The sequence below is a fragment of the Peromyscus maniculatus genome, chromosome 1 (assembly GCF_049852395.1).
Source record: "Peromyscus maniculatus bairdii isolate BWxNUB_F1_BW_parent chromosome 1, HU_Pman_BW_mat_3.1, whole genome shotgun sequence".
Lineage (NCBI taxonomy): Eukaryota > Metazoa > Chordata > Mammalia > Rodentia > Cricetidae > Peromyscus > Peromyscus maniculatus.
In genome coordinates, this window is record NC_134852.1 from 132,785,616 (window position 1) to 132,798,339 (window position 12,724).

The 12,724-nt window shown below is 45.6% G+C and overlaps 1 protein-coding gene across 1 annotated transcript in view; it reads left to right on the top strand.

Annotated features, from left to right (window-relative positions):
- Positions 1-753, top strand: part of Prkcb (protein kinase C beta) — a 336,312-nt gene extending 335,559 nt beyond the window's left edge. The window contains exon 17 of the mRNA XM_006980350.4: positions 97-753. Within this exon, the coding sequence (XP_006980412.1) occupies positions 97-249 (153 nt within the window). The 3' untranslated portion in view covers positions 250-753. The remainder of the gene's footprint in view (positions 1-96) is intronic.
- The last annotated feature ends 11,971 nt before the right edge of the window (positions 754-12,724 follow it).

Sequence of the window (12,724 nt, forward strand, 5' to 3'; positions counted from 1 at the left end):
AGCCTTTCTCAGCCTTCTGGTAACTGGCATGTCCTGGTCATGTTTCTTGCTGCTGCTGCTGCTTCTGTGTTAATGTGTTTGCTTTCCATTTGGCAGAGAGACAAGCGAGACACCTCCAACTTCGACAAAGAGTTCACCAGGCAGCCTGTGGAACTGACTCCCACTGACAAACTCTTCATCATGAACTTGGACCAAAATGAATTTGCTGGCTTCTCATATACTAACCCAGAGTTTGTCATTAATGTGTAGGTGAATGCAGATTCCATTGCTGAGCCTGGGTGTAAGACTTCAGGCTGAGTGTCTGTTACCAATTCCAGTCTTCCAGGATCATGGTGCCTCTGCTGGCATCCATCATGTGGAGAGCTTGTCTTAGAGGGCTTTTCTTTGTATGTATAGCTTGCTAGTTTGTTTTCTACATTTGAAACTGTTTAGTTTAGAATAAGCGCATTACCCACTGATAGAGGTACAATTTTCCAGACTTCCAGAAACTCATCCACTGAACCAACAGTGTCAAAACTTAACTGTGTCCAACACCAAAACGCTTCGGTATTTGTAATTTTTCAAGTCAGATGCTGATGTTCCTGGTCAAAGTTTTTACAGTTACTCTCTATTATCTCCTTTGAATGCTACCTAAGCATGACCGGTATTTTTAAAAGTTGTGAGTAAGCTTTGCAGTTACTGTGAACTCTTGTCTCTTGGAGGAAACTTTTTGTTTAAGAATTGGTATGATTAAACTGAATTCATACATGCAAACCCTCTCGTGTGCATGTCTGTTTTTAAACACACTCCATCACAGATGGGAGGAACACAAGCAGACACTGCCAACTGACAAGTTTCTTTCACTAGCACTGATTTTATTTGCATTGAAATCACTATACATATTTAAAATGGAACATATCCTATGAATTTTGTGGACTTTCAAATGGGGGGCTAAATAGCAGAAGACTGGCAGAGATTGGGCTTATCTTTCCATGTGGAAATAGTTCAGCAGGACTAAGAAATGTCTGCATTCTTGGGCTGGGTGTGGCTCAGAAGGTAGAATGCTCACTAAGTTCGCATGAGACCCTGGATTCGAGTCCTAGAACTTTCTAATCTAGGAATGGTGCTACTTGCCTGCAATCCCAGTATACTTTTCAGGTGGAGGCAGAGGAGCATCAGGAGCTCAAGGCCATCCTCTCCTGGGCTACATGGCAAGTCTGAGGTCAACTTGGACTCCTTGGAACCTTATCTCTAAGTGTGGGAAGGGATGGTGAGATGGGTCAACAGGTAAAACTACCTGCTGCTGAGCCAAGGACTCAAGCGTGACTCTCACAACCCACACGGCAGATGGATAAAATGAAACTTTCACAATGTGTCCTCGGACCTCCACATGCATGCCACGTCATGCAAACACACACACACACACACACACACACACACACACACACACACACACAAATAAAATGTAATAAATTTGAAGTGTATACATCCTTTGAAAGCCATATGTTCCCCTTTATCACAGTACCTGCCACCCTCTGTTGTCCTATGCCTTCCATCTACCTCCCTGATTGCTACAGCCACTTGGGGCTTTTCCATTTGTGAGCCCCGAGCTTGATGATCTTACTGTCCTCCTGCACCCATCGTCTGAGTGTCTGACCCTTGTTCCAGTCACCGTGTTTCATGCTTATTATTAAATAGGAAATACAGTGGTCTGGAGAAATGGCCTAGCAGTTATAAGTGCTTGCTGTTCTTCCAGAGGGACAGAGTTGTTCTCAGCACCCACACTGGGCAACTCACAACGCTATCCCAACATCCTCAGACACCCAGGTGCGTGCACACACACACACACACACACACACACACACACACACACACACACCACACACACACCACAACACACCACATTAAAAATAATCTTTAAAACTAAATTCAGAATATTTAATAAAAACTTGATGATAAAAGTCAGCAAGGAGGCTAGTGTCAGTACAGACTGAACACTTGTGGTCCTCGAGGATGTTATTGGAATTCCTGGGTTTTGTTTATGTTTTTGTTTGTTTGTTTGTTTCTGTTTAACCCTAATTTAATTCAGCACTCGCAGAGGAATAAAAATGTACACACTTTTCCTAATAGCCATACTTGCTCAGGAAGGCCCAGGGAAACATGGGGGAATTTCTTCTGAACACTGCTGGTGAGATAAGGAGTGGAACTCCCAGCGCAGAGTGGCACAGCACTGAATCACCGGTGTCAGCCTGCCACATTCATCTCTCAGTGGAGTCATGCTTCTGGTTTCTTTTGGAAATGTGCAGTAATGCAGTCCGTAGCACATGCCTTTGTATCTGCTAGGGCTGGTGGGGAGCAGAATAGAGCACACCTGTCATACACCACGTCCATCGTGATGCTACGCTTTATTCATCCCCTCTCTTGGAGGAGCCCCAGAAAATGGAGTAAATGGGCAAAGACAGTGAATCCATGGATCTACTAGTGAGCTCTTCTTTGGAGAAGTTTAGAAACTCTGCCAGTGAAAATTGGCTGAAGCCAACTTCAAACTTGAGAAACTGTGGTTCTACGCAGCATATATGAAAACAAAAATATATGGATTTCTATAGATGTTTGGCAATGTGGCCCATTTCAGATTGTATTAGTGAGGCAGTCCCTGTCAGCTTCTCCTACTTCTTCTCTATGCTACAGATTGACCTGTCTTTCATTTAGTGAGCACTAGGTACCAGTGCTTGGTCAGGCACAGTCCTGGGTGTGGGGATCAGAGAGCCCAGCAGTATAGTCTAGGACTCTCCACTCACAGGGGCATGATGGCTGCAGAAGACACAGCTTCTCACTTTACTAGGATTGGACCTAAGTTGTTAGCTATTAGTTAGCTGTTGCCATGTTACAAACGACCTATAAACTTTAACACAAGGAATATTCCCTCTCAATATTTGTGGATTTTTAATAGGGGTGTGGCTTAGCTAGTTGACAGTGTCATTAGGTTTTAGTCAAGCTATTGGCCAAGGTTGTAGTATCTTGTGACATTCAACAGAGAGACCAAAGTTCACTTCCTGGCCTCATATGCTTGTCAACAGCATCAGTTCCTCATCAGTTCCCCATAGAGCCATGTCTGGACAGAGAAGCTGACTTCTGGGGTCAAGGATCAAATGGTAGTGCCCAGCCTGGAGAGCACAGTCTTTGCATCCTTACATCCAAAGTGACATCTCATGTTGTTGTTTTCTAGTCTTTAGAAGTCATCCAATAAGCTCAGTCTAGACTCAAGGGAGAGAAATGAAGCCAGGTAAGACCACCAGGAGGTGGAGTGTTTGAGGACCATCTTAGAGGCTGCCTGCAGCACAGACTGTGAACAACATCACTGCAGCTAGAAGCAAAGAGCTACCCAAGCACATAAACTCAGAATGGACCCTCAGAATAAAACTCGCTGCTTCAGGAACAAATGGAATGTACACAAACCACAAGGGTAGGTTCTTCACATATGGGAATTCAGGGTTTCCCTCAAGATATTTGGGACCAGAGGTACATGGGAGGCAAGTCAACCCAGGGAAGCAATTACAGGAACGTCTACCCAGCATTGCATTGGTCCACAGAGTAGTCAGTTGTTTCATAGTAAGCTCAGAGGTTAAGAAAAGGGTCTGAATCTCACCCTCTGAGAAATTCTATCCCTTCATCTTCAGGAATGCAAACCCCACTAAGATGAGTTGACAGGAAATCACACACAATATAATTCTATATCAGTTATCCAGTACCTCAAAACTCACTGGATTTTCTTGAAGATTTATTTTACATGGTGTAAGTGTTTTATCTGCATGTATATATGTATACCACATGCATGCCTGATGCCCTTGGTGGTCAAGAGAGGGCATTGGGTCCCCTGAAAATGGAGTTACAGATGGTTGCGAGCTGGGTGAAGCAGGTCCTTTGCAAAAGCAATAAGTGCTCTAAACCACTGAGCCATAGCTCCAGACCAAAATTCAGCTGATTTTTTAAAGCAACTGTTTGGTTAGTTGACAATGGAGGTTATTATGGTCTGACAACTTCAGGTTGGTCTCAGACTGACTTGTCTGTGTATGTCAGGCATCTGGGAAGTCAGCTGGCAATGGCTTAAGATGGCCTTATCCACACCACACTGGATTGACAGCCTAGGGGAAGCTCTGTGGGCTGTCTGTTTTTGTTTCACGTTCTTGATCTCTGATATTCCAGAGACTGGAGTAAACTGCTTAATAAAGAGCAGGCAAGAGCCAGAGGCCCAATTCACAAGTGTTCTTCAAGTCCCTGCTTTCTTCCCATATGCCAGTTCAAGCAGAGGAGAAACAGGCGTCACCTTAAGGCAGGAGAATTTGCAAAAGCAAATGAACACAAGGATGGGGAATATTTATGGCCCAATTTTGAATCTACCACATTGCCCCTCGGTGGAATCATTTACGAACATGGAGAACATCAAAGAAACAGAACAAGCAGGAAAGAAATTTCCAGGGATATCCTGGGCTTCCCCACGGTCAGACTCTAGTCTCCACAGACAAACAGAGCCAGAGTAGGCTTGTTAGCTGGATAACTAGAGCCTGTTTGAAAGTTGCTGGTACCAGCTCTTCAGTGCAACAGTGGCAAACTCTCAGGTCCTCAGATTCACCTCTGATATCATTTTCTTTCTCCAACATCAGATTCAGGCTGAGATGCTGTCAAAACGAGGAAGGAAGCAAAGCAAAAGAGATGAGAACCAACCTGAGAAACAATCTGGTGCCACCTACCAGTATCTGCCTTTGAACCTCTCAAAGCTAGGTATCTCAGATCCTGTGTCCTTGTGGGGTTTGATGGTAGAATGCCACAGCCCATATGAGATTCTGCTGGGGATCCCCCCTCCCCCCGGGAATTGATGCTGGCTTGAAAAGTTAATCCTCATTTCCAAAGCCCACAGGTTTGAGAAGTCTTGTCCAGGGAGTGAAACATACTCCACAGACTATAGAGTTTTGGACCATGAATGCTGGCTTTGCTGACATTTGGCCTGTGTCTTAGTTACTGTTGTTCTATTGCTGTGAAGAGACACCATGAGCAAGGCAACTTCTTATAAAAGAAAGCATTTAATTGGGAACTTGCTTACAGTTTTAGAGCTTAGTTCATGATCATCATGGCGGAAAGCAGACAGGCATGGTGCTGAAGCAGTAGCTGAGAGCTTTACATCCTAACCCACAGGCAGAGAGCAAGAGATTTGGTGTGGGCTTTTGTTAAGTTTCAAGCCTATCCCAAGTGACACACCTCCTCCAACAAAGCCACAACTCCTAATCTTTCCCAAACAGTTCCACTAACTGGGACCAAACATCTAAACATGTGGGCCACGGAGGGGGGGGGAGGGGATTCTTCTACCGACGAGACCATGTGTCAGGGTAAAATTCAAACGACACTTGAACAAGAGATGCAAAGACAGTCAGTCCTCTTTCAACCAGTGACTTCTACTTACACAGACCAGGAGGGAAATAAACACTTACAATAAACGTGTTCTGAATAAAAATCTGGCTTTTCATTTCTATATGGGATCACAACCCTAGGGCCAGTTAGAATGTAGAGAGAACGCCTAGAAATCCGTGGCTGTTAACAAACCCCTAACTTACAACCACACACACACTTACTGTCTCGGCTTCAGTGGCTCCCGTGTCTGCACAGAGCTTAGCCTGGAGCTCTGCTTCAGGAGGAAGAAAGCAAATCACACTTTGAGGCTTTAAAGATTTGAGCCCTCTCTCATTTACTCTCTCTGCTTTGTGTTTGCTGCTAAGACGTGAGCTCTCGCCTGCTGCTCTAGCCCCCACGCCTGCTGATTCCACTCCGCCATGATGGACTCTAACCCTCTGGAACCATAATTCCAAATTAAGCCTTCCTTCTCTAAGTCGCTTTGGTCACAGTGTTTTATCACAGCAGCAGACAAGTCACTAGTACAACCTCCACCCTCCAAAAAGCCCACACAGCATCGACTTCCTTAGTTACATAACAGAAACCCAAAGGGAACTTGAGTTAAGGATGTCCTGATGGTTCTGACTCCAACTTTAACCTCAGGAGATTCTCCTAGAGAGTGACACAGCCCAGCAAAGGAGGAAGGGTGAACAAAGAGATGTTTGAAAAAGTATGTTCAGGAATAATAGGTTCCCAGTTAAATGACAAGCAGGAAGGAAACACCTCTAGATCTCATATGTTTTCTCACAGCTTGGACATGGGTGCAAAGGTGCTGCTGCCTCTTGCCAATTGACTACAAGGGCTAAGATTCTGTCTGGAAGACCACAGCCCCAGCAAGAAGTCAGTAGACATGGAAAGTATGTCCCTTTTAGTCGGTCACAATTCCCTCTTCTAGACCAGCAGCTGTGAGGGTGAGCAAAACATGGGACGTCTCCTTGTGCAAGCTGATGTGCCGGATGGAATCCACATTTAACATAGTGAAGAGTGTGGTCGTGGGCTGCAGTCCACCGTGTAAGGTACTGAGACAGCTAGAAATGTTGGGTGTTTGTACTTTTAACACAAATGGAAGGAATGCCATTCTATTTATTTATTTGTTTGTTTATTTGTTTGTTTGTTTGTTTATACTATGTGTCTTTTCCACCATGTACCTTGTTCTCATTCATTTCCCCATCCCTTTGCATCCACCCATCGCATCCACCCTCTGCCTGCCCATGCACACCCCCCAAATAAAACAAAATTTTAAGAGAATAAAGGGAAAAAATAAAATAAATAAGGGAAAAACTTTAAAATCTCTTCACGGAAGCTGCAGTGTGACACAGCGAATCACGCCGTGAAGCCCATTGTCCATGTATCTTTACTTGGAAGTGTTCACTGCAAAGAGTCATTGGTCTGGTTCGAGGCCTCTGGTTTCTACTACATTGTTAATGCTGGGCTCTTGAAGGTCTTTCTTAATAAGGTGGCAGATGAATTCAGTAAGGAGACAGAACAAAGCCTGAGGGCATTGAGGACCTAGGCTGAGACATCATCTGTTTGAGGAATAGAAAGTAGGCTCATGCGGCTAAAGAATGCAGGCATGGTGATGCAGGGTAGAATGAGGCCACAGAGGGAGGCAGGGGACTGACCATGTAGACTTGGCATTTTGGCAGGATGTTCAATCGGCTTTAAGTTCAATGAGAGTCCCTCAGAGGCGCTATTAGTTTCCTGCTACTGATATAAAGAATACAACTTTATACTAGACAGGAATAAGAAAGGAAATACTTATTCTGCCTCACAGTTTCAGAGGGTTCTATCTACTACAGTCACTTGGTCCCATACACTTGAACAGAATATCATGGGCATGGGATATGTGGCACAGGACAACAGTCCACAAACTGCAGACCGGGAAGAAGAAAGCAGGACAGTACCCACCTAGGACCAAGTCTGACTTTGAAAGGCTCACCCCAGTGACCCATTTCTGTCACTCAGGCCCCACCTCATAGTTTTCATCCCCCCCCAAATCATGCCACCAGCTGGCCAATCATCATTTGAAATGTGAGCCTGTGGGGCCATCAGGGGCTCCAGCCACGGCAAATAGTGTGAAGGTTCTGTAGAGAAAAGGAAGCAACTGAGTGTCTGTGTAATTAAGAACAGACTTTGTCAGGCTGGTGTCCACAGTCTGATGCTGGCAGGGCCCCTGATGGCTATCTGCATCTCAGCAAAGGAAGGAACTGGCAGCTGTTCAGTTTAATAAACGAAGCCAGATGATAAATTTAATTCAATAGTTATATACATTTTGATTGGCTTTGAAAATTATAAATTTATAAACTCATATAAAGTTCCATTTGCTTTTGGGATACCATCTTACAAGGACTCCAATTTGCAGTAAGGCTTGTTAAGGAAGGGAATGGCTCAGTTGCCATTAGCCTACTGGCTATGGGTGGGATTGGACCTCTGCTGGTCTTTTCTGTGTCAAACACACAGATTGCAAGCCCAGTGCCACTTTGAGATCTTTGGCAGCAGTTAGCGCTGCAGCTCACTCACGACTGAACCTGTATGATAATGAGTATTCAGAGATGGGTAATACCTGGGGGGCACTCACCAACCTAAGACAGAGTGCCTGTGTGGCCTGGGCAGGTGTCTCCATGACAGGTAAGGTGACTTGCTGATGTCCCATGCAATCTAAGTTAGAAGCCCATTTTTTAGTAAAAGGGGGACGTGTAGGACCCTGGCCCCCATTTTGGGTAACTGTTGCCTTGCTTGCTGACCTTGACCTTGATATCCTCCCTTTGCTAATTCCCTGCCAGGTTCCACCCTCCTGAATCCTTAAGGGAAGTTCCTTGTCTGTGTATCTTGCATAATGGGCGTTAACAGCTTAGATGCAAGATTGTAAAACATCAGTAGTGAACTTCTGCCCTCCGGAGTTCTCCCATTGTGCTGTAAGCCTGTATTTAAGACCTCTTCCTTCCTTCAATAAACAGAATTTGACATTAAAATTAATTAATTAATTAATTAATTAACGAAGCCAGAAGCCTCAGGACAAAAGGATCAGGGAGGCAGTTCCAGTCTGAGGCCCAAATCCTGGAAGCTTCTTGGAGGGTTGGTAGTGTGTGAGTTCATGTTCAAAGGCTGAAGAAGCTGGAGTCTGATGGCCATGGCAATAACACTATTCAGGAAGACCTGAACTGTGCAAGCCTGAACTTCCTTGGTCCACTGTTTGTTGGGTCGGGTTTCCCCGTGAGGCAGCTCCACTAACATGAGGGCCGCTTGCTCTCAGCTGGCTGACCTTCATGCGACTGATCTCTGGAAACACAGATACACTCAGAAGTGTGCGTTGCTCCTAGGTGTCACTAAAATCAGTCAAAATTGACAATTGAGACTGACCACCCCAGGCAGTCACAAGCTGAACCCCAAGAATGGATAGCACATGATTGGCAGGGGTGAGGGAGGGGCAGGAGGATGGGTGAGGCCACTGCTGTAGGGTAGGAGGACCTCTGACTTCCTTAGAGAGAAGGAAGAACGGAGACAGAAGGTGACTGATTTGAAACGAGTGATCCGGCATGTCTCTGGATCTGCTAAAGGGAAGCCACCATGCCTGGAAAAGAGGAAAGGCTGAAACAGACGAAAGCTGTAGCATCAGGAAAGAAAAGCTAGTCTGGTGGGTTGGGTGGCTACACAAAGATACTGTATTAATCATCTTTCCATCACTATAACAAAATACCTGAGCGAATTAACCAACATGTGAAAAGGTTTGGGTGGTTGCTGGCTTTGAAAGCTCTAGGCTGGGGGTATATAACTCCACTGTTTTGGGTCCCTGAAGATGCTGATGGCAGAACTGAATCACAGAGCAAAACCACCCACAGCATGAGCCTGGAAACACCAGAAGAAATGAAGGGGCAGAGCCCCCCAGCCTCCTTCAAGTCATGTCACCAGCGGCCCGAGGAATTCCCACTAGGTTCCATCTCCTAAAGATCTTACCACCTCCTGAGATGCCATCCTGAGACCAACCTATCATAAAGCACCTGGACCTTTGGGGGGGGGTACTTATCTGATCCATAAACAGATATCAATCCATAATCCTGAAACTGGTGGAGCGGGGGGGGGGGGGGGGGGGGGCCGGGGAGAGTCTTGCAGAAGTAATTAAATTGAGGATATTGAGCTGAAGAGGCTGCTCTTGCTTGTCAGGATGGACCCCCTGCCCTGAAGTCCTCAAAAACACCCTCATATGGGAGAGACCAAGGGCAAGCAAGCACCCTGACCAAAGAGGATAAGGTGACTGTCTGAAGCAGAGAGAGATGGGACCCAAACCAAAGAATGTGGCAGCTGCCAGAAGTCATGCATAGCAGAGGAGGAATCTCCTCTATGATCTCCAGAGAGCAGGAACTTGTTGACTCCTTTATTTCACATTCCTAGCCTCCAGTACCATGAAGGACACCTTTTTCTGTTTTAAAGCTACCCAGCTTGTGATGATTTGTTATGGTATCTCTGGAACACTAAGACCCCAGGATTCTCATTATTGGCTGGCATCTAACCTAATGGTTGTTAAATGAACCTCACTGGGGTATCAAAACAGAGTCCTGCGGTACAAGGATACAAGGACACCATGCAGAAGTGCAGCGGGCTGTGGAACCTCACTCCCAACTCCCAGGAAGCCAGACAGGAAGGAACTAGCAAAGACACTCAGACAGCCACAGGAAGGTAGGGTCTCTACACCTTCCCTGGTGTCTGTCCCCACTAGCTGGAATGGGAGCAAGGATCCCGTGTCTGTGGGTGCCACCCTCCTAGGGACACCCAGAGACAGCCGTTGCTTTGTACAGTTCACGCCTGGGGACAGCTTGCCTCCTCCTCGTATACACCCACCTGGGTTGGCGCAAACTCTTTTTGTCTGAAGCTGCAGAGAGTGGTGGAAAGCTACCGAGGATGGACAGAACTTGCAGGCCATCTGCTCCTCTTCTGTGTTGTGTGAATTTATTTTCAAATGTTAAGCATTTGATAGCAGTCGTCAGGCACCATCTCAAAACCTAACCATTTGTCTAAAGACGCTCGCTTCAAAATCGCTCGGCGATCAGCAGCTCCCCAGGGTTTGGAATAGGGGCTGAGTCGTATTTTGAAACAACATCTTCAAATATTATCATATAATTTGATAACCAGAAAAGGAAAATATGATGTCTTGTTTCTATGATACAGACTTCAGGAAGGGAAGCTTGACAAAAATCTTGCCAGACGGGCTATTTGGAAAATGGAGAAACTCCTGAGTCAAGAATGTATGAAGGCTCTGGGGGTGTTGGGGGGAGGCTTACAGGAGTTTCCTGGGCATGCAGAGACTTGTATGTTTATCAGGAAGGGACACACACATGCAGCTGCTAGGTGGCAGAGCTGATATAAGCACTCACGTACATACACACACACACACACACACACACACACACACACACACACACACATATACATGCGTGTATGGTGTATACACATGTGTGGTATGTATCACAGTAAGGACTTGTCACTTTGATTTGACTCTCAGCATGACTGAACAGCAAATATGATCAACATCTCATAATCAGATAGGAAGAAACCTGCTGCAGCATCTTAAGGACAAACAGAACTGACAAATTTCTAGGCATGAACTCTGCCCCCTCTACCCCTTTGTCAGGGGCTGAGTTTGGGAAGCTCTGGTGTAGGAAGAGACTGTCACTCCAAGGAAAGGCTTCTTCTCCAGGTAAGACTATTTGATACATTAGAGAGAGGTCTGGGCATGCTGAAGGGAGTAGGGAGCTTAGGAGGCTGTTACCTAAAATGATCTTAGGTATCCATAATGCATCGCCTTCCCCTTTGGCCAACATGGAATGAGAACTGAAGGCTGATTGCTGAAATATATTTCATTTCATTCATACAACTATAGAACACTTGACCTCGGTAGAGACACTAGAAGGCGTTCCCAGAGTGTTTGAATCCTAGTCCTGCCAGACACCAGATGCATAAGCTTGGGAAAGTCCATAGCTCCCCTCCCTGTCCATTCACCCTGGTAGTAGATCAGCAGTTGCTTCTTTAGGGCTGTTATGGAAGCTGAGTGAAGCTGAATGTTTTGTGTGCTAGAGAGCTATTATTTTAGCTGATCGACCCAGCAGGTAAGACAAATAAATGCACAAAGCACTCTCTTAGAAAGTGAAAGTAATATAACCCAAGCTCTTAACCTGGGAAGTGCTTGTCTCCTTAAAGCATGGTCCCTTCAAGCAGTGATCGCAGAGAGTGGAGCCCAGAGGTGTCACCTTCCCCTTCCTCAAGAGAAGCTGGGAAACCAGATTTGTTTTCACATGGGAAGTTCTGATTTTGAAATCTAGACCATAAATTCTAATTTCTGAAGCTCCAGGCTGCGCAGGTGAAATGTGTCTGTTGGACATATCTGTCAGGTGGGCCACAGGCTTGAAATTTATAGTGACAAGATCAATGATCATCTGTATTTTCAGCTCTTTTAAGGAAAGTCTAAGGGCCCATTGGGGCATTCCATTTGTATAATATATTCATTGGACATCATCATTTATAACCGAATAATTCAGCGTTTGAGACATGCTGGGCTCTATTCTTAGGGCTTTGCCACAGTGGCTTGGTTCATCCTCCCTCCAGCTTGTGAGACAGGCATTGTTCCGTTTGCCATTTCGCAGCTGAGGAAGCTGAAGCCCAGAGAGGTTAAGTAACTTCTTCGAGATACAACAGCAGATGGAGAAGTCAGACTTTGAAGGCAAGCTGCCTGTAAAAGGTATTAATCAATTTTCAACACACAGAGTGTTGGCAGGGCCAGAGCTGTCACCAGGATGCGTATGCACAAAGCTGTGTGTTGCTGATGGAGGCTGAGGTTGGCAGGACCGTGGCAGAGCCCGCCCGTGTTACAAAAACTCAGTATAAACTGTAAGCACACACCGGTCAGTGCTGCTACTGAATGGGAATGACTCCATGTTCTGTGAAACTTAGAAACAGTGGCTGACACTCGGCGCCATTTGCTATTTGAAAATTTTGATCACATTTCTATTTATTTATTGTGTGTATGTGTGGGCATGCATGTGCCAGGGTACAGGTGGGGAAGTCAAAAGAAAACCTGCAGGAGTTCACTTTCTCCTTCCACCATGTGGGTCCCAGGAATAAAACTCTGGGTCTCAGGGGAGATGGCAGGAACCTTTACCTGCTGATCTATCTTGCTGGCCTCAGTCATGCACTCTTTTAAACACAATATAAACACTAATTTAATGTCTGTAAGACAGATACTGTTTCTGTCATCCTCCTTTGACATGGAAATGGAGTCCCAGAGCAGCAGAGCCATTTGTCCAAGTTTGCA